Source organism: Vitis vinifera, chromosome 7 (assembly GCF_030704535.1).
Source record: "Vitis vinifera cultivar Pinot Noir 40024 chromosome 7, ASM3070453v1".
Lineage (NCBI taxonomy): Eukaryota > Viridiplantae > Streptophyta > Magnoliopsida > Vitales > Vitaceae > Vitis > Vitis vinifera.
In genome coordinates, this window is record NC_081811.1 from 1,252,902 (window position 1) to 1,275,322 (window position 22,421).

Here is a 22,421-nt window from a genome sequence, read left to right on the forward strand (position 1 = left end):
TTTGGGTCAAAGAATAAAATTAGCATTGAGTGATTGATTTGCATTTTTGCATCTTGGAATAGGGTAGATGGCAAAATAGTTAGGACACTAGTCCTACAAACTAAAGTATACTAGTGAAGTAGCACCAATTTGGGAAGAACTCAAAGCTAGAACTGGCCAGAAATTTGAACACCACCAAACTCATGTGGGGCCCTTTGCCCACTAAACAACTCCTTTATAAATCATGGCCACCCCTCCCTCAGTCTCAGCTCAAACCCACCACCCTCCTCCACCACCATTACCATTACCACCACCACCACCACCGTCACCACCACTGCCGGTGGCAAGATCCACCTCTGAATTTAGTATCAAAACCAGCCCTAAACACTCTCATTGCACGACATATATTTATCTGAGTGTTTGTTTGTTAGAAAACTGTGATTCCTTGGTGTAATATTTTTGGAGGTATGAGCATGGGAAACGGTGACTACAAGTACCCGGCGACGGGAGTGGAGTGTGCCCATCGTGTGGCGGTTCCACCGCCGCAACCCTTCACGAAATCGCTCAAGACGTCTCTGAAAGAGACCTTCTTCCCCGATGACCCGCTTCGGCAATTCAAGAACCAGCCTGCTTCGAGGAAATTCATACTGGGACTTCAGTACTTTTTTCCCATCCTCGAATGGGGTCCTCGCTACAGCTTCCAGTTCTTGAAGGCCGACCTGATTTCCGGCATCACCATCGCCAGCCTCGCCATCCCTCAGGGGATCAGCTACGCCAAACTCGCCAATCTACCGCCAATTCTCGGGCTATGTGAGTGTCACAGATTTTGATTCCAATTCAATCTTAACATCCTTTTCACAGTTTTGGATAATGGGTATGTCCTGAAATGCAGATTCGAGCTTCGTTCCGCCGCTGGTTTATGCTATGATGGGGAGCTCCAGAGACTTGGCGGTGGGGACAGTAGCGGTTGGATCGCTTCTGATAGCTTCCATGCTGGGGAATGAAGTGAAGGCCAATGAACATCCCCAGACTTATCTTCACCTCGCTTTCCTAGCCACATTCTTTGCTGGAGTTTTTCAAGTTTCGCTTGGCCTTCTGAGGTGATGACTCTCCATATCTCTCCGAGTATTTTTTTTGGATTTTTGCATGATTAAATTATAATAGCAATTGTCTTCTTTCATATATGGTTGGCCTACCATAAACTTGAGTTGAAAACATTAACAGAAGTGGGGTGTGGTGAATGGCAGGCTAGGGTTTGTGGTCGATTTTCTGTCGCATGCAACCATAGTGGGGTTCATGGGAGGAGCTGCAACAGTTGTGTGTCTGCAACAGCTGAAAGGGATTCTGGGTCTCGACCATTTCACCCATGGCACCGATATCGTCTCTGTCATGCGTTCTGTCTTCACCCAAACACACCAGGTTTTTCCTTCTTCCCTTCCCCACCTGCTCAATCACCCATTTCTCAAAAACACTTATAATATATTAATATTACACTTTTCCATAGGCTTTTATAAGATAATACTGTACACACATCCATCTCTCTCTCTCTAAATGCTAAGTTACACCATACTTAGAATCCGATAAAGATTTCAACTTTGGGTAAAAAAAAAATCTGGATATAAAGTAATGAGATGATTTATTAAAAAATATAAAGTAATCAAATCTGCACTACGGGGACCATAATGAGATCATTAACAAGATATGACATACTAAAATCTTCATGATAATATGATAATTATCGAGTAATAATTATTAATACTACATGTCTTTTGATTATGGTTTTCATTAGAATTACCAATAGTGATTAGTATTTTTGTTGTAGCATTGGTTGGCAGTAATTGATTAGTGGATAATATTCTCCAGCTTTAATATGTGATAGTGATGGTTCATTGCAGTGGAGATGGGAAAGTGGAGTGCTTGGATGTTGTTTCCTTTTCTTCCTCATGCTTACAAAATACTTCGTAAGTAAACCCCCAACCCATATATAACTCACTCTTGAATTTCATACTATTATGGTTACAAGTTACAACCATCCTTTCAAGTAGCCAATTAGTCAAGTATGATCACTCTAAGTAAAGGGTTAATTATTAAACAAAACAAAAAGAATGTTTAACAAATAGGGGTTGTTGTCCTTCCATGACTTCCATCAACTTCTTGCCTTTTTAAATTATTATTAATTTTTCTTGGTAAATCATGAAATGTTATTTCAACCCCGACCTGCTCCCACTTATTCCACTTGGTGGAATCTTTTTGCTGCTTTCTAGGTTGATAAGAAAGAATTTACCCAGTCAAAGATAATTATCTTGGAGGACCTTTTTCTTCTTTTAAGAGATTTTTTTTTTTTTTTTTTTGCCAAAGGAGAAGTGTTTTTCCAAAAGGGTATTTTAATTAGCATTTGCTTTCATTAAAAAAAAAATCAAATTGTTGACCAAGTAAAATATTAATCTTGCATTTTTTTTTACTTGACTAATTGGCCATTATGCTTTATAATAAAAAAATATTATTAGTTGAAATAAATTATTATTATTATTATTATTATTGAAATGAATTCTTTTAAGAAAAACCATTCATAGGACATTGATTAGAAATGAGAATAGATTGAAAAAACTTGTCTTTATAAGATTAAATTCTATTTTTTTTAAAGATTATTTGATTAAAAGGATTAATGAAAATCCAATTTTTAAAATTTAATCATTTATTATTTTGTCTGATAAAAATACCATAATTATTTTTTTTGTAAAATTAATTTTTTTTTGAAAATTTATATGTAAATAATTAAAATGATAAAGGGTATTTATGTCTCATTTTTCAAGTAAAAATATGGGAAGAATTAGATTCAGGATTATTTCATCTTTTAACTAAATATTTCCTTTTTTTTTTGTTTAAATTACTTGATTTTTTTTGTTGTAGAGCAAGAGGAGACCCAAGTTCTTTTGGGTATCAGCAATGGCACCATTGACGTCAGTGATATTAGGAAGTCTTCTCGTTTATCTCACCCACGCTGAGAGACACGGTGTCCAAGTGGTGAGCATTCCTATGTCACCCATCATATCATTTATCAGTCTCTATCTCTCATCCAAAAAAAATAAAAGCAACCGTGACCCACCAATCCTGACCGTCCAATAATGCTAGTTGGACCACCATAAATCAAATCTACTGTGGGTTCCACTACTTGGACAACTCTGATTGGTGGGTCACCCTCATTTTTGTCACTTTCTTGCCGCTATGATTTCAATTATGTGCAGGCTCTGATCTGGTGTCTATCGTTGTGATTATTCTCAGATTGGAAACTTGAAGAAAGGTCTCAATCCACCCTCCCTCAGCGACCTACCTTTTGGATCCCCGTATCTTTCGACTGCCATTAAAATCGGCATCATTATTGGCATCATCGCATTGGCAGTATGTTTCGTTTCGTAAAAAATTACATAACATATCATTGTTATATATCATATATTAATTTGTAGTATTTTTTAATATAAGATATAATAATAATTGTATCGGTTTTAATTTAGGGCTTTAGTGAATTTTTTAACCAATTTTAAAACAACCCGATCTATGTATATTATAACATATAGAATCCCATAGGACATGAAAACGTGCAAGCAACAAGGGCGTGCCCCCAATTGGCCACACTTGACTAGATGAGTTTGATTGGTGAATATGAAGTGGGGTTTTGTCACCTAATGGTCGCTAGACTTGAGCGCTAGAGGCCAATTCAATTTCACGGGTGACCTTAGCTTTAGGGTTCATATGAATATAGATATATACAGCTAAATGGTGGTTACTTGGACTCTTTAGGTACCCACTTGGTCTGACCGTATCAGGCTCTTTGTGGTAACAGCTGCATGTGAGTAGGTGAATCATGGAATCTGGGTGGGTTAACATTTCGTACATTGTTGGGTGCATTGCTGCTACCCAAATAATGCTAATGTACCCAGATGAAACTTTCTGTTTATGGGTCAGGCTTGGTCGGAGCCTCGAAAGAAAAGTTTTCCGGATTTTTGTATTATCTGAATTGTTTTTTCAACAGATATTATAAACGAGCTTTAATCGATGATGATGCTGAATAATGCAGGAAGGAATAGCAGTGGGGAGAAGCTTTGCCATGTTTAAGAACTACCATATTGATGGGAACAAAGAGATGATTGCTTTTGGGATGATGAACATTGCCGGTTCTTGCACTTCTTGCTATCTCACCACTGGTATAACTTGGCCTTTTCCCAATTATTAAGTCTGTCAGGAAAGCAAATAACAAGAATTAAGCATAGTTTGGGGATGAAATTGCAGGGCCTTTTTCGAGATCAGCAGTGAACTTCAATGCAGGGTGCAAGACAGCAGTGTCAAACATTGTGATGGCAATGGCAGTGATGATCACACTGTTGTTCCTCACACCACTGTTCCATTACACTCCCCTAGTGGTGCTGTCCTCCATTATCATAGCTGCAATGCTTGGCCTCATAGACTATGATGCAGCCATCCATCTCTGGAAGGTGGACAAATTCGACTTCATAGTCTGCATAGCCGCATACATTGGCGTGGTGTTTGGCAGCGTGGAGATCGGCCTAGTCCTAGCCGTATGACTCCGTACCATTTACTTAACTTGTCTTACTTTTGGAGTATCTGATTTTAGCAAACATTTTTAATCTTTCTTGTTAAAAATATTAAAAACACTTCTTAAAATTGGGTTCTTACTCAACCTCACATTTGAATCAATTCTAATAACTTCTACTCACTCAGCCTTACATTTGTCCCCAAATGCAGGTGGCCATATCTCTTCTCAGGATGGTTCTCTTTGTGGCCAGGCCAAGGACTACGGTGCTTGGGAACATCCCCAACTCCAAGATATACAGAAGTGTTGACCAATACCCAGCTGCAAGCACAGTTCCAGGAGTTCTCATACTTGAGATTGATGCCCCCATTTACTTCGCCAATGCAGGCTACTTGAGAGAAAGGTATGATATATATATATATAGACATTCACAAGGAGAGTGGAATAACCCGCTCCAAACTGTTTAGTTATTATTATCCACTTTCAGTTCAAACGGCTCTCATGACTTCAAAATTTCTACGACCAATCAAACCCTCACAATAGGATTGGAGATCAGGTCTAAAACTATTTCCAATAAAACTCTTCAAATCATGTAGATATTGTCCACTCTATACCTAGGAATTATGACTTTAAAATACATCTATTTGGTTAAGAAAAATTCATAAATATCATAAAGAGTTTCCATAGAAGTACTGACAAGGGGACTGGCTTTTCCCGTTGTTAGGATATCGAGATGGATCGATGAGGAGGAAGACAAGCTGAAGGCAGCTGGAGAATCCAGTTTACAGTATGTTATACTTGACATGGGGGCTGTTGGTAACATCGACACAAGTGGGATTAGCATGCTTGAGGAGGTGAAGAAGAGCATGGAAAGAAGCGGGCTCAAGGTAATTCATTACTTAATTAACCTAAATCTTCAAATTCCATCCAAGAACACAAGGCAAAACTAACACTAATTTCGGGTTTTTCACAGCTTGTACTAGCGAATCCAGGAGGGGAAGTGATGAAGAAGATGAACAAGTCCAAGTTTATAGAGGTATTAGGGCAGGAGTGGATATATCTGACAGTGGGGGAGGCTGTGGGAGCATGCAACTTCATGCTTCATACATGCAAGCCAAAAGCTATGACTGATGATTCAAGCATGGTTTGAGTTAATAGAGATCAGTGGAGAAGGAGAAACACCCCAAGAATTTGGAATAATAACTTATCAAATATAGCTCATAAAGTTGTACCAAGTTGGTGAAAGTTGGAGGTTTTTTCTCCTTCCAACTTTAGGGTTTTCAAGTAATTGTAATGTATATGGATGTAATACAGAAGATCAGTAGATATGGAAAGTAGCATTTTGGGCTTGTGTGGAGAATGTCACTGGGCTATGCTTTCCTCATCCCCATCTAAATAAATTGTAAGTTTTCTAAGATTTGTGTTATGGAAAAATCAATCATACCAAATTAGTACTCATCAAGCTTTTAATTTGGATAGTTTAAACAAGGATATAAACAAATGGAATAAGTTACAAACAATTGTGAATAAGATATATAAAACAATGGGTCAAAGTCTAAGACAATGAGATTAAGGTATAAGTGTTGGGAACCTCGCATTACTCCGTTCCCTATCCCTAGATCTCATTGGGTGTATGCAACTATTCTTAAGGCTCTTTAGATCTAACATAATGGAAACATATGACCATAAAAACCATATTAAGATAAAAGATCTAGAGAAAAAAGTGTCCATACCTATGATATGGATGTTCTCATATCAAAATTCATCTAATGAAGAACATGCTTATAAAATCTAAAGATCTTGTACACCCAAGATTTTCTACTCGATGACTCATACACTTAGCACTCCAAAGTGTGGGCAATGGAAGAGAAGAGTTTTGGGTCTCTCTCTAAAGGTGGAAGAAGACTAACTGAAAGTCGAAATTCTAACCCATAAAGGAATATTTATAAGGTTACTCATTGGGCTTAAGTCACTTAAGCCCATTAAGACTCAAGTAATTTAATGTAGTTTAAAACGAGTCATAATTTATTAATTAACCACATAAGATCATCTAATTAAATAGTTAACCCAAACTAGAAACTTTGTTTATTATCACCTATGCAATCTTACGCAATTACTAAAAAACCCCTATACACAAGAATGAACCTAGAGTCAATCCAGCCCTCATAAACCATGTCATCATGGTATATGAACTCAAAGCGGGGACCATTGGGACCCATAGGAATATTGTCTCCCTTATAATCCAATTATGAAATTGATTTAATATTCTACTAAAGAGAATCAATTGCACTCCAATACCCTATGTAAATAACAATGAGATAAAGTTTGGGTCAATGACCTGCTATTCACTGCATGCAGACTCCTTATGAACTGGTGTACATAATCTAACAAAACAGTACTATCACTTATCAAGATTACCTCTCAAATATTTAAGTTACAAATCTCACTTATTATATGATGAACTAACATACTCTAACTCCAATGACCATAAGTCAAATTTCACTAAAAGAATTACTATGACCACAAATTTTATAATCACATATCCTTTTAGATCACGTAAGGGGACACACTATTTCAATCCCATGAGATATCATTCTCTCAAGATTGAGAGTCCATATAGTATAGTAGCTTAGTAAATCATAACAATTGATAGTCTTGAATCATGATTCACCGGAAGTCATGTCTAGTGTACATCACATACACTAATGCACTTATCATGGGAAAATCATCCCAACGACCAAGATAAGTCATTCCTCCAATTAAGAGGTGGTGTACTACAATTTCTAGTGGAGTGTTCAAGTCTATAAACCGGTTGTGGACAACTTATCTACTTACAAGGAACTTATGACTTGTATCTTTTATATAACTCCTAATGCATCCAAGTCATGTACAATATAAGAGACATGAGTTGAATGTTCAAATCAATGTCAATACACCAAAATGATAGAAAATGGACATCATGTTTTAATTTTAGGAACTCAATCCCAACAATAAAATAATGAGATCATATATAAGGTGCCAAAATAATGAGATTTGGGTATATGTGGATTATGCTCTACTTGCATATCTAGCATCACTTGATTAATAATGTCTTTTATTAGTTTATTGTCTATAAAGGTACTATACATTCATATATAATACAAAAGTTTCTAACCCATTATCTATGTTTCTAATTATTTTTCAAGATGCTATAAAAAAAAAATGAAAATGTCTTAAATTTGTTATAAAAAAATCACTTTATTTTCAAAATAAAAAATCTCAAAAAATTATTTTCAATGAAAAATTCTTAAATTTGTTTTTTTAATTAAATAATTTTCAAACAAACCCAAAATAGTAGTAAAAGTATATTTTGCTTTTTATAAAAATAAATTTTTTATTTTTATTCTCGTTTTAAAAAGTAATCTAAGTAAAAATAAGCAAGATGAAATGAAATAAATTTATCATTTTCATTCTCTATTTTAACATTCCAAACATACCGAATATGGATATTTCTTTTTTCAAAGGAAATAAATTATCTATGAAACTAATTCTTCAATTTGTTTCTCTAAATAATGATGACGGACAATATAATTTTATACTAAGTTCAAAAATATTTATTATTTTGAAAATTTGGAGAGTGAATCCACTCTCCTCCAAAATATCATCTACAAGGTGATACCAAATTGGGCTTCCTAAAGCCCAAGCTCAAACCTAACTATCAAAGGACTGGTCTAATGGCCAAAACCCATCAGTAGTTGTGGTTGGACTTGGACTTGGGCCCGACCCCATTTAAATTTCGGAATATTTTTCTCGGGAAACGAACATTTCCCGACGAAAAGAACTCCAGCTCTCGTTACTTCAGATTCTTGCAACTGGCATTTGTGCAAAATTTTCCCCCAAACCAAACAGTGGAAAATCCCTCTTCTGCTCGATGGCTCCTCCCAAGAAATCCAAAAAAGCCAAACGAGAATCGAAGAAATCGAAGAAATGCAAAAGCATGAGCGTAGTTCCAATAGAGCCCAGAGCCACTGAATCTGACTGGTGGGACAGTTTCTGGCAAAAGAACTCTCCAATCCCAGGTTTTATTTTTGGTTCCGTAACACACCACCCTCCAATTGCTTCGAATTTGATATGGGAAAATTTTCAAATTTGTGAAATCAGCTCCAAGGGTATTCGCATTATTAGGTTATTTTTGGTTGTTAGAGCTTTGATTTTAGTCTCCTTGACACTGATTGTGTTTTTTTTTTTTTTTCTCTGTTTTATAGCGCAAAGCCCTTGTTTTGTTTGGTTTCTTAGAAAATGCTGGAAAAGAAGAGAAATTGCTCTTTTGAAATTCATATTTTTGGGTGTTTGGGAGCGTAGAAAAAAAAAAACAATGCTCCGTTCAGTTGAGCTTTATTTCAATTAATTTGACTTAGTTTGGGTGAATTTTCATGTTGTTTTCTCTTCTTTTCATGGAAAATCGTTCCTTGGAGGTACTATGAGCATGCGATTCACCTCCTTTTCTTTTCCTCAGTTTTCTCAGCAACAAAGTGGAGGGATGAATGCAATCCGTTCAAGAATGCTAGTGTGATGAAGATTTTTTATACAGTCAGTGATTGTAATTTTAATGATTGACAACATTCTGTATGTTGTTAGCAAACATCATGAGTTGGAAATGTTGAAGTTTACTTAATTTAAATCACCAAATTATGTAGAAATTGGGTGTACAAGTTCACAAATTCAGAAAATTGGGCAAATTTTGGAAAATCTTGGTTAAAATACCAGATAAGTCAGCCGTTAAATGTATGCTATTTAGCTGGGATGAGAATTTGAATGAATAATCTAGATATGTGGTTAAAAAGTACGTGAAATTTAGCTTAATAATTCAAATTTTTGAAAGGTTTTGGCTGTAAAGAGCTGGTTGAGAATTTGGTTTACTCTAGCCCAGGAATCAAAACCTTTTATTTAAATCTTGTTTATATAATCACTGACTTGCAGGTTCAGCCATACCCACCGACGAGGCAGAAGGATTCAAATTCTTCTTCAGGGTGTCAAAGAAGACATTTGACTACATCTGTTCACTTGTAAGACAGGATCTTGTGTCAAGGCCGCCATCGGGTCTCATCAACATTGAGGGAAGGCTTCTTAGTGTGGAGAAACAAGTTGCAATTGCCCTGAGAAGGTTGGCATCCGGTGAGTCCCAAGTCTCTGTTGGAGCTGCCTTTGGCGTTGGCCAGTCCACTGTTTCTCAGGTGACTTGGAGGTTCATTGAAGCAGTGGAAGAACGAGCTAAGCACCATCTCAGGTGGCCTGATTTCAATAGAATGGAGGAAATCAAGTCCAAGTTTGAAACATCATATGGATTGTCCAATTGTTGTGGAGCCATTGATGCAACTCACATCATTATGACCCTTCCCGCCGTTCAAACTTCAGATGATTGGTGCGACCAAGAGAATAATTACAGCATGTTCTTGCAGGGAGTTGTTGACGATGAGATGAGATTTCTAGATATTGTGACGGGTTGGCCTGGAGGCATGACTGTGTCTAGACTCTTGAAGTGTACAGGATTTTATAGAAACTGCGAGGCTGGTGAGCGCTTGAATGGGAACGTCAGAATTTTATCTGAAGGGGCGGAGATCAGAGAATATGTTGTAGGTGGGGTTGGCTATCCTCTCCTTCCATGGCTCATAACTCCTTGTGAGTATAATGACATCCCATCCTCCATGTCGGGTTTCAAGACAAACCATGAGGCTGCACGGTCGCTTGCAGTGAGGGCATTCTCACAGTTGAAGGGCACTTGGAGGATCCTTAGTAAAGTTATGTGGAGACCTGATAAACGGAAACTCCCAAGTATTATCTTGGTCTGTTGTCTGCTTCACAATATTATCATTGACAGTAAAGATAAATTGCAACCAGATGTTGCTTTGTCTAGCCATCATGACCCAGGTTATGGACAACAATGCTGTAAGCAAGTTGATCCATTGGGAAAAGCCATGAGAGAAAACATAGCCAAACACTTGCAGCATGGCAAAGAGAAGGCTCCATCAAATTGATCAATCTCCCTCGTCACTTCCAAAGCTTAATTCTTTTGACTGTGTTGGCTCAACCTATGTTTGAGCTCGAGCCTACTTAACAAGATGTCCGGGCGAAGTTCCGATGTGAGTTTCTAGACTCAGTTGATGAGAGGAAGTACCTTTAAAATGTTAAGGTTGTTATGATAGTGCCATGGGTTCTGGTAAACTTCATGAGTGTTATATCTGCTATTGGTTAACATTTCCTTTCTGATGGAACACTCAGGGACAATCTCAATGGCTGTTCTGTACAAGTCCCATGCATGGGAGGGGGGATGAACTACCCAACTAGGATGTACCCACGCTGAATGAGGATTCATTGTAATCACTATTGAACATCCATGAAAATCATTCTGCCTAGCCTTGATATGTTTCCTTTGCTATTGCACCTTGGTTTCTTCTTTAGGATTTCAAAAAATGATTTTTTTTTCTAGTGCTGTTGGAATTCAAATGTTCAAACCCAACATAAAACCCTCAATCCACTTTTTGTTCAGTTGGAAAGTCATTTCATATGATAATTAACCATGATAACTGTCACAAGCACAGAATTCATCCCAAATTTTTGGTGTTGTGTGGCCCTTACGAATCCCTTAAGCCAGTTCAAGAGTTGTATTGTTTGCTTCTACTCATGCCACCTTATCATGCTCAGCAGTCCACTCTCTCGGTCATCTCACCTTTAGCGTTCTTGTGCCTCCAACCGTCATCCTCTTAGGATCTCATAGCCCTTACTTGGTCACTTGATAACACCAAGTGCTAGATCATGTAGAGCCCATGCAGGCCACACAATCCACTAATGTATGTATAGATGGCCCCATATGTGCCAAGTCCTCTTAGCCCATATGTTTTGTTACAATGTTTGCTTCTGTGTGTTGAGCCTCAATCCATAGTCTATGTCCATTACATCGTTGGCTTATGTATATTAACCTTGCTAATTCATTTTACTTGAGGCAAGCATAGTTCATGTTGTGTGCCACAACAGGACTCCATGACATTACACTTATGGACAGCACCACATTAATGACATTGTGTCAATGTGTGCATGCTAGTAAGGCTTACCACAACCATTATCACCCATGTTCTAATGATATATAATGTTATACTTATATTTAATTTGTAAAATGAATAAAAAAAAATAGAATATACATTATTTTCCAATGTTTAAAGTAAAATTATATTGCATTTCAGTCTTTTCCATTTAAAAAAAATATGGAATTATGTTTAATAATATTCATGATTAAAATATTTAAATTTAATAAATAAAACAAATTTATATTATATCATTCAATATATAAAAATAATTTATATATATATTAATTTTATTTTACCATATATTTTATAAATATTTTTTAGTTCCTTTTTTAACCAAAAATTTAATTTTATAATAAAAATTTTATTTTATAAAATAAGTAATATAAAAATTGATAAAAAATAAATAAATTTATGATATATGAAATATGTATATCCTACGTCTTAACTTATGATTAGCGTATCATATGTAAAAGGAATATAAAAATAATAATAAATAATATATCACACCACTTATCCTATATTTAATTAAATATGAGATAGAATAAAAAAATAATAATTTATTCTATCTCATTACCAACCAAACATAGATATGATATATTATTCCCCTTCTTACCCTATCCCATATTATATCTAATCAAACTGACATAACCTAAGTAATTAGAGGTATTCTTTTTACCTTCCAATTTGTTAACTCTTTTCTTTCAGCAGCTCAATCTCCCTACTTCTAGAATTACTTATATTTTCAAGGCTCTTACATGCTTCAATAAGCTCATGCACCTTCTCCTTGAACAATGCTTCATGAACAGTGGAGATCTGAAGTTCACCAAAGAATGTTGCTGCTTGAGTTTCCCATAGCTTAATCTCCATATTTTTCAGATTACTTCTGTTTTCAAGGCCCTCACATGCTTTGATAAGCTCATGCACCTTCTCTTCAAAAAATGCTTCACGAAAAGTGGAGATTTGAAGTTCACTAAAGAATGCTGTTTCCCACAGTTCAACTTCATCTCTTCCCCTTTGCAAATCATGATTCAAGGTTTCCTCTCTTAACTTTAGCTTCTTCAATTTCTTCACACAACTTCAACAATTTGGCCTCCAAACCCCTATTTACTTCACGAAGGCATCCATTCTCCTTTTGATGATCATTCTCTTCATATAGTTTTAGGATCTGCTTCTCCCGATCTTCTCTTATCACCTTAACCTCATCACATTCACTCTTTACAACTTCCACTGTTTTATGCAACTCCACCTTCTCATCCTGCAAAGCACTGAGCTTCTGGCATGCTTCAAGAAGTTCCGTTTCCTTCCCAGACGATATATCCCTTCCATTTTCAATTTCATGATTCAACTGATCAGCGAAAGAATTGACAGTGTTCAGCTCATTCTCTGACTTCTCCAGTGAGTCCTTGAGATGAAAATTCTCCATTTCTACCATTCCCAACTTCCCCTCCATTGTCCTCACCTTCTCCTCAAGGGCATAGTTCACATTATGAAGTTCCTCAAGATTTTGACCAAGCTCTTTTAGTTGAACAGATTCTCAGTGATAAAGTCTTTGAAAATCAAAGAAAGGTTACTTAGAGATATTGTTTCACCAAAGACAACCCAATTTTCTTCTTCTAGGATGCGTTTCTCCTCCTCCAAGGATAAGAACTTCTTTGACAAAGATCTTTTTTCTTCAAGCATCAAAGAATTCTCTTTCTGCAAATTTCCATGAACTAGCCCCTTGCAATTCCAACAGCTTTCCTTGCAGAATCTCTATTTCAGCTGTCAGAACTTTCTCTTTGTGATCACCCTCCCTTACTTTCAACCTCAATTTTTCATTCACCTTCAGAAGTTGGTGGGTCTCACTCTGCAATGATGAGATCTGCTCACTCCTGATCCTGAACCCTTCATCAAGGGTGTTTCTTTCTGTTGCAAGCTCTGTTGCTTCCAGGCCCAGTTGCTCCAGCACTATAACAAGAACTAACTTCTGACATAGGGTGTCACTACAATATAGTATCACCTTATCCACTAACACCATAGATGGCACCAATTGGTGATGTATTTGAAAGCGACACCAAAGTAGATAAATGGTGACATATTCAGAAACGACATCATATATTTTTAGTGATGCTTAATTTGATATAAAGCTGTGTGAGATACATAAAGTGTCATATTAAATGCATCATCTTTGAGTTATGATGTCACGTTAAATGCATCACTTTTGAGTTATAGTATCACATCATTGTAAATGATTATAGAAGATATGGTTGTTTTTTTGTTGATTAACCTATAGAATTTTGTAATGCTTATTAATAAATAAGATTAACGTGTGTAAATTTTGTTCATAAATATAATAATTATATTACATTTAACATATATTTTCGTAATGTTTATGAATTAACTTATAATACATTACATCATCCACTAATATTTGTATATCAAATGTTTACAAAACGATAGTACATCAAACACTACAAACCCACCAAAACTAAAAAAAGAAAAGTGAATACACATTAAAACATGATTTAGAAATGTTAAGTCTCCCAACATTCATCGATACCTGCATTTCATATGCATAAAAAAGGCTAACCATAAAATGACACAAGAGTTGCATCCAAAAACCCAAAATTCTAAATTCCAAATAAAGTAACATTTATGTCGTATAATATATGACATAAGAGTCACATCTAAAAACTCAAATCTTGTTGTCTCTTTCTCATTTCTTTTTATTCTTCATACTGTCTCCCAAGAGTGTATACCTGCATTTTATAGTTTAATGAGTTTTAGAGTTCTTATTGAAAATAAAAATGTGATATTATAAAAAATAAACAAATCTAAGTACTAATGTTTTCTTTTTTCTTTTTCCTATTTTGATATAAAAATACCTCATAAAGAATAAGTAATGTTATACAATATCAATGGAAAATTTATGTAACAACTAAGGTACTCACCATGCATGATTACAATACATCAACATGATTCATGATTAGTTATAATACAAAAGTAATTCATTCTCCTCTAATTTCATCAAATTTTACTTGAGAATATGTTTTTTGTCATCAAATTAAAATCAAATGAGAATAACATTAATATCACAATAATCGGAAGTATGGAACTATGTACAATTCATTAAATGAGTAAAATCTTTAATGCAATAACCGTAGAATCAACAATTATCTCTTTAATGAATCTCATAACAAAGTAGTTGCATTTAAACTCAAATAAAAACAATTCAAGAAAATAAAAAATAAATCAAAACTATAAATCAAAATATAAATTTAAAATTTTAGAAAATACTAATCTTCCACTTAAAATCTACCCTTTTTAAATTTATTTTTTATAATTCATTACACTTTTAAAAATCATTTTTAACATCTAATTCTTCTTATATTTTTTTATTTCTTGGAAGGATTTTCTTAATTTCAATATTTTTTTAATGTTCATTTTGTAAAATAACAATGTCCATTAAATTTCATCTCAATTATATAAAATAAAATTTTAGTAACAAAATATAAAAATGTTTTCAACTACTAGTATGACAGGACATGATATTATAACAAGCATGAAAATTGTGTATATAAGATAAACAAAAACCTAATTCATTATTAAGAAATGTTAAGAGAAAAATTAGTATGAGAAAGAATTAAAGAATCTTTCATAAAAATTATTGATTTTTAAGTCATAACTCCAATTGATTTTTTTTTCTAAGTAAAATAATTAATAAAAAAAATTGGATAAGAAAAATATGTTCAAATAAAAATAATAATAAAATAAAAGCATCAAAGGAAAAAATATTCAATATTTTAAATTTTTTACTTTTAATATTCTTTAGATCAATAAATTATCAAACATCTTTTTCAGAAAAAAAAAAAAAATGAAGAGTTTTATGGAAGAAATTGGAAAAAAATTATAATAAAATGATTTTATAGAAATTTCCTAACCATGAAAGGAAAATTTCATCATCATTCTCAAATTACTTCAAAGTTTGGTCAATGTATATAAAAACAATAAGAAAAAAAAGGCAAAATTAAAACATATTTTTAGAATCCTTTTGCGGGAGATGACAATATTAAGAATAATTTTCTCAAAAATTATTTTCCAAATATCATCAACCAATATCCTCATCACAACATACTATAATATTCTTATAAAATAAACAAACAGTCCAATAAAAGGAAATTTCATAGAAAATCAAAAGAAAATTATCAAACATCTTCTTAAAAAAAAAAAAAAAGGATAAAGGAAGAGTTTTATAGAAGGAATTGAAAAAATTATGAAATAAAAGGATTTTATAGAAATTTTCTAACCTTGAAAGGAAAATTTCATCATCAATCTCAAATTACTCTAAATTTTGGTCAATGAGTATAAAAACAATAAGAAAAGAAGGTAAAAGCAAAAAACAAAAAAAAAAAATTGTTAATTCCAACATTCCAAACCGACTCCAACATGATATGGAAAGTATTTCTTTTTTCCTTTTGTGGGAGATGATAATGTTGAGAATAATTTTCTAAAAAATTAATTTTCAAATATCACCAATCAATATTCTCATCACAATAGACTATAATATTCCTTGAAAACAAACAAAAAGTCTCATCAAATGAAATTTCTTGCAAGATCAAAAGAAAATTTTATATTGTAAAATGTTTATCTCTCATTTTGAGTATGAAAAATATTAAAAAATCATTCATTTTTCTTATTTTCATTTATTTTGGGGTTTATGGGTTTAACAATGAAACAGAAGATATGGTGAAATGTTAAACCTAGTTTTTACTTTCCTACAACTCAATAAAAAAACACTATTTACACAATTCATATTACAGATATATCAAATCAATGAATATAAATCAATTGTACTAATAAAGATTTTGATATTAATAAAAAAAATGAAAATAATAGATAGAAGAGATTTTGGGTTACCTGAGAGTCAGTTGTGTGTTAACTATGGGTGTGAGAAGAGGTAAAAGAAAATTTTGGTTAGAGTTATGGAATGAGATTTTTTTTTGGATTGTGGGTATGGGAAAACAATGACTTTTTTATATACTATCATTATTCTCAAAGTGACCCCATTAAGTTATAATATTTTTTAAAAAAATTATTTTATATGGTGTCACTTTTCGAAAATTGACACTATAAACCTAAAATTAATATCATCAATCCTAATTGAAAATTTTTATATGATGTGTCATTGATTGGAGCCAAAATATGTGCTCTAATGAGCTCTTCTTGGATTCCATTATATACATACTATATATCGTTTCGAAGCTCGGGAAGTCAGGAGTCCAACGCTTGAAACAATTTGCAAATTAGAACTGAAATGAAGAAGTTATGGTCATTTGAAGACAACTGCACTATGAAACCAAGGTTTGGTTAATCTTGATTTTGATGATAACAAAACAAGGTTTAGAACTAATGACTACATTTTAAGTGTGATTAGGCAAGAGTTTTTTAAGACCAAAGCTTCTTAAGATCTCTTTGTAAGGTTGTTAGTGCACTAGGACTTTCATGCATTTCATTCTTTATTTATGCACCAAAATCATCCAAGAGTAATATTGTTTTAAATATCTTAAGAATTGGATGATTTCATGTTTTCAACTAAAACCTTGTGTTAAATGATTTTCAAACTTGTGTTAAAAGGTTTTAAGTTGAAAAAGGTTGAGTGTTGAGCCAAAAGAATGGCTCAACCGGTTCAACCAGTCGACCGGTTGTGCTCGTCCAGTCGAGGACCGATTGAGGGAGACCAAAAAGTTTCTCTCTCCCAGTGGCCTTCTCTTCCCGGTTAAGGTTGAACCTCAACTGGTTGAGGTCCGGTCGAGGACCGGTCGAGGATTGGTTGAGGATCGGTTGAGGTCCGATTGAGGCCCAATGGTCACTTTTCCTAACGGTTAGTCAACCGGTTGACCCCTAACTCGACTGGTCGAACCCCCAACGGCTAGTATGACTTTTTTCTTCTATAAAAAGGCTCCAAACTTCATTGTTTCATAAGCTAAACCTTCCCAAATCTTTCTTGATTATATTTGAGCCTTGGAAGAGTATTTTTTTAGTGCACCATTATTCCAAAACTTGCATATATTTAATGCACCATTCAATCCTAGTTTCTCTTGTATCATTTGAGCTTAAAGTTCTTGTGCTAGGATTTTTGAGAGATCATTTTATTTGTAAATCTTTGAGAGGAATTTTCTCAAGTGAAGGGTATCACTTGAGAGGTTGTTCAAGAGTGGGATAACTCTTGAGAAGTGTAAAGGGTGCTTGGAGCCAAAAGTCCAAGAGGGTGAATTGGAACCATAATCCAATTGTAAAGAGATTGGAAGCTTGGTTGAAGCTTCAAGATAGTGGAACCCTCACTCGATTAAGAGGTTGAGGAGAGTAGACGTAGGCAAGGAAGTGTCGAACCACTATAAACTCTCGTGTTTGCACTCTCTCTTCCCTAACTCTTTTAAATTATATGCAATTGTCTTTATTTTGTTTATTATATACTTGTATATAATTGTCCCTTATTTTTGCTTAGTTTAAATTTGTGAAAAAGAGACCATCACCCTATTTACCCCCCCTCTAGGGTGATTACCATAGTTTGGAGTAGTCTCAAATTCCTAACATGCACCAAGCTAGAGGGTCATTTCGAAATTCAACTTATGATTTCGAAATCCACTTCGAAATGACACCAATTTCAAATTCACCCACTGCAACTTTGATGTTCCGCCTCCTCTACCTCGGGAATTGCATCTATTCAACTTATGAATTCGAAATCCACTTCAAAATGACACCAATTTCGAATTCACCCACTGCCACTTTGATGTTTCGCCTCCTCTACCTTGGGAATTGCATCTAGGGCACTCCATCCGCCCTAAGTGGATCCCACACGACTAGAAATCACCATTTTATTATTTTTAAATCATTTTTAGGAAATTATTTTGTAATAAGTGGCCAATGAGAGTGTGTCACATGTTAGATAATTGATGATATTATATAAACTCTCTCAATTCTAGGTTTTAGAAATCTTGGATTTGTTTCTGGAAAGTTTGACATTGAAGGTGGAAGAAGACGAGAACTTTGGTTTGTTTTCTTTTTCTTCTTTATTAAATATATTGTTTTTAGTTTTTTTTATTCAAATTATGGATTTTTACCCTATTATGGATTGTGAATGTGACATCATCCCCATGAGAAGCTAAGAGCCAACTTGGGGCTTAAAGCATGAAAACCTAAGGGTTAGGAAACCTATAGGGACAATGAGTAAATTATTGTAACAATGAGATTAATTATTGTTTGGGCAACAATTTATCATTTTTTTATCCAATCCCTGTGAGTTCATTTAGGGAATGATACAGTAGGTTATTACTTGATACTAGTGATTCTTGGTAATTCTTGATCATTAGTTATCCTCGTCTTCTCTACCGTTATTTGCCCCTAAACAAAGCTATAAGGAGTAGGAATGGTTAAAAAGTCAAATCTTAAATTGATAATCAATCTCATTCATTTGATGGTTTTAGGAATCTGTTTTAAAAAGGAAAAATTAGGTTTCGGATGCAATTTTGAGTTATAGAACTCAACTTGATTGTGAGTGGCCAAGGATCCCAAAACCCTAAGATCATATTACTTAAAAGACCCTTGTTTTCTCTAATTTCTATACCCTAGGTTGGATTGTGGAAAACCCCAAACTTGAATCAATTGAATTTAAAATCAATATTCATTTTTTTATTAATTTAATTTCTTTTACTTAGTTTCACATTATTCACATATTGTTTTTCATTTTAGGATTTAAACAAAAGCAATTCATTTATTCTAGTATTGACAATTTCCATAAGTCAGTCATTGAGGACGATACCCGGAATACTATAAAAGTCATAGTGACTCTTTCTCTAATTTTTTTTCTTGACCAGAGTTGCTACGTAAAAAGGCTAAGTATTTTGGTACAATAGAGAAGTTCGGTCAGTCACCTTTATGGATTTTAAGCTATATGGTGTCATTATTTTAAAAGTGACACCATAAATTATTTTTGTTGTAGTGTTCATTTTGTGTTTTACAGAGAACTTTTTGTATTTTCTAGTTGACATATGATATCATTCAGGATTGTTTGATCTTAATCAATCTTATTTTCAGCCCTATGCTCTACATCAGTATCAAGTGCCCTCAATACATGACACATCCCCATTCTCATCATTTTTACTTCATCAAACAAGGACTTAACTTGCACCTATTGCTCAAGATTTTCATGTTCTAATTCAAAAATTATTTTCTCTGACAATTTGGACACCTTTGAGAGTTTATGGCACTTAGTTGACAAAGAGATTATTTGCTGCCAGCTCATGTACACATTTTTGACAATATATTTTTAGTGCATTACATTTAACAAGGGGCAAACTTGCCCTAGTGGTAAGATGAGTTGAACCCCAAAGTTCAAGTCCCCTCAACGGCAAAAAGAGGCATTTTTGAGGGGGCACCTTCTTCCATGGTCATAGTTGAGGTGGCGGGACGAGTGGTCTTGGAAATAGGTAGAATGGGGTGGTATGGGAGCAAAAGGGAGGTGGTTGCACTGATGTTGACCATTGGATATACATCGCTTCCATGGTCGTAGCCTTAAAAAAAAATTGAGGAAATGGGGAGACAAGTGGTTTTGGAAATAGGTGGAATGGGGTGGTACGGGAGCAAAAGACAGGGTGGGGGGACCAGTGGTCCTGGGAATGAGGTGATACAAAAGGAGAGAGAAAAATGGTGAGTGACACTTGGAGTTTAATCGAGTTTAAAATCTAAGAATAAAATAAAATTTAAAATTAAAATTAAAATAAAATAAAATTAGGATAAATTTTGGTATCGTCAAACATACTCCTATTTGAATCCCTACCAACTTGATCTTATTGCCCCTAGCAACAAACATGCATAAACCATTTCACGAAGTATGTGTCCAGATAACCCAAAATATCAATAGTTAGCTCCCGGTCTTCCGGTCAAAAAACAACGTCAATGAAGACATGTAGGTGCACTATTATGCGGTGAGGATTGTAACTTTCCATGAATTTCCCATTTGTCACTCAACAACGAAACTTTGCTTATTTCTTTTTTTGAGGATCGACGAATAAAATGGTATAGAAAGTTTGCGATGTTTTTATGAGGATCGACGAAACTTTGCTTATGACTTTTTTTGAGGATTGACGAGTCAAATGGTACAGAAAGTTTGTGATGTTTTATGAGGATTGACGAAACTTTGCTTATTTCTTTTTTCGAGGATCGACGAGTCAAATGGTATAGGAAGTTTCCGATGTTTTATGGGTAAGAGACCTTCATGGGGGCCACTAGTTTTATCTTTAAACATGTGTCTCGATTATGTGACAATTGGAGATTAATTACATTTCATTATCTTATCTTTATTTTGAAGATTTGGCTCACTTAATGAAGCATTTTCACAACCATATCCTGCAACTTGTAGGATTAATTTGAAAGCACCATTTCAATCAAAGTTTGACACATCAGTCTTGACTTGTTACTATTTTTATTTTAATAATTGATTTTGAGACATATAAAATTTATTTGAAGTATTGGAGACATTTAAACTTTCAAAAAAAAAAAAAAAAACAACAACAACAACAAAATAAGAAAGAAACTTATGCAACTCCTTATTTGGAAAAAATATGTCTACAAAAATCGAGTTCAGGTATGGTGGTAAGTCATAGCACCCCTTTAAACCTATATACATATGATTTCTACTAAATGAATTAAAGGAATTGTAACGATTAATTAATTAATCATGAATACCAAGATTAAATGAACAAATCAATATATACAAAAATGATGATAAAATCTAATTACAAGAATGTACAAAATAAATGACAAGAGAATTATATAAAATTATTTACTAAACTAATTAAAAAAATTTCAAAAAATTAATTTTCAAGAAATTTCAAAGGACTTTATTAAAAACAATTTTGAATTAATGAGTCCAATTTATTTATTTACAAAAAAAGTTTCAAATTTATTTTCAACAAATGATTTGATTTAAATTTATTTGTATCCAATTTTCAAAAAGGTTATTTACACTCATGGTCATTAAAAGAATTTATAAAAAAATTCAAATTGACTTTGTTTACAATAAAAAGATTTTTTTATTTATTTTGTTAGAAAGAAAATAAGAATTTTTATAACTTTATTTATAAAATTATTTCAATTTGATTTTATTTACAAAGGGAATTATTTTCTTTACAAACTTTATTTATGAAAATATTTTCAATCCAATTTTATTAAAAAAAAAAATTTTTACAACTTCAATTTGCAAAACATGACCCTCATCCTATTCTTATTAAAAAAATTATTGAAATCCTTTATTTCTAAAAATTACTTTGAATCTCATTTTAATTAAGAAAATAAAAATTATTTTTAAAAAAAATATTTTTTGGGACAATTTTATTAAAAAATAATTTTTGGGACAATTTTATTTACAAATCAATTTTCTAGACAACTTGTACTAAACAAATAAATTTTTGGACAGTTATCATTAAAAACAACTTCTCAAATTTTGTCACAAACAATTTTTTTTTTTTCCTAAAAACATTTTTACGGACTTTCCTAAAAACATTTTTATGAATTTTTATTAAGAAGAATATTTTAGAATTATTATTTTATTAAAACATATTTAATGAATTGTTCTTCTTATTTAAACAAAATTTCTGATTTGTTCAATATTCAATTTTATACACAATGAATAAACATATACAAGTAAATATTTTTAAAAATCGATAAAAATAAAATCAAATAATAGTGAGAAATAAAATATGTACCCAAATAAACCTATAATAAGGTTAATGTTTTCCTATAGCTTTCCAAGTTTCATTTTCTTCTACGAAATTTAATACTCCACGTATCATAAA

General features: G+C 33.4%; 2 protein-coding genes across 2 annotated transcripts; both read left to right on the top strand.

Moving 5' to 3' along the window:
• Positions 1-245: 245 nt before the first annotated feature.
• Positions 246-5,943, top strand: LOC100852937 (sulfate transporter 3.1). Its single transcript, XM_003632279.4, has 11 exons — positions 246-789; positions 872-1,079; positions 1,227-1,398; positions 1,875-1,940; positions 2,890-3,003; positions 3,262-3,378; positions 4,055-4,181; positions 4,267-4,553; positions 4,741-4,931; positions 5,253-5,415; positions 5,502-5,943. The coding sequence occupies exons 1-11, from the start codon at positions 447-449 to the stop codon at positions 5,676-5,678; spliced, it is 1,965 nt and encodes a 654-aa protein (XP_003632327.1). The 5' UTR covers positions 246-446; the 3' UTR covers positions 5,679-5,943.
• A 2,336-nt stretch (positions 5,944-8,279) lies between these two features.
• Positions 8,280-10,943, top strand: LOC100853957 (protein ANTAGONIST OF LIKE HETEROCHROMATIN PROTEIN 1). Its single transcript, XM_003632295.4, has 2 exons — positions 8,280-8,586; positions 9,488-10,943. The coding sequence occupies exons 1-2, from the start codon at positions 8,439-8,441 to the stop codon at positions 10,540-10,542; spliced, it is 1,203 nt and encodes a 400-aa protein (XP_003632343.1). The 5' UTR covers positions 8,280-8,438; the 3' UTR covers positions 10,543-10,943.
• The last annotated feature ends 11,478 nt before the right edge of the window (positions 10,944-22,421 follow it).

Bases quoted from the DNA above. Each gene is read 5' to 3' on its own strand.
- LOC100853957 (XM_003632295.4), top strand. From the start codon at position 8,439: ATGGCTCCTCCCAAGAAATCCAAAAAAGCCAAACGAGAATCGAAGAAA. The intron at 8,587-9,487 runs GTTTTATTTTTG...ACTGACTTGCAG, and splicing joins AAAGAACTCTCCAATCCCAG to GTTCAGCCATACCCACCGAC.
- LOC100852937 (XM_003632279.4), top strand. From the start codon at position 447: ATGAGCATGGGAAACGGTGACTACAAGTACCCGGCGACGGGAGTGGAG. The intron at 3,379-4,054 runs GTATGTTTCGTT...TGAATAATGCAG, and splicing joins TTGGCATCATCGCATTGGCA to GAAGGAATAGCAGTGGGGAG. The intron at 4,554-4,740 runs GTATGACTCCGT...CCCCAAATGCAG, and splicing joins AGATCGGCCTAGTCCTAGCC to GTGGCCATATCTCTTCTCAG.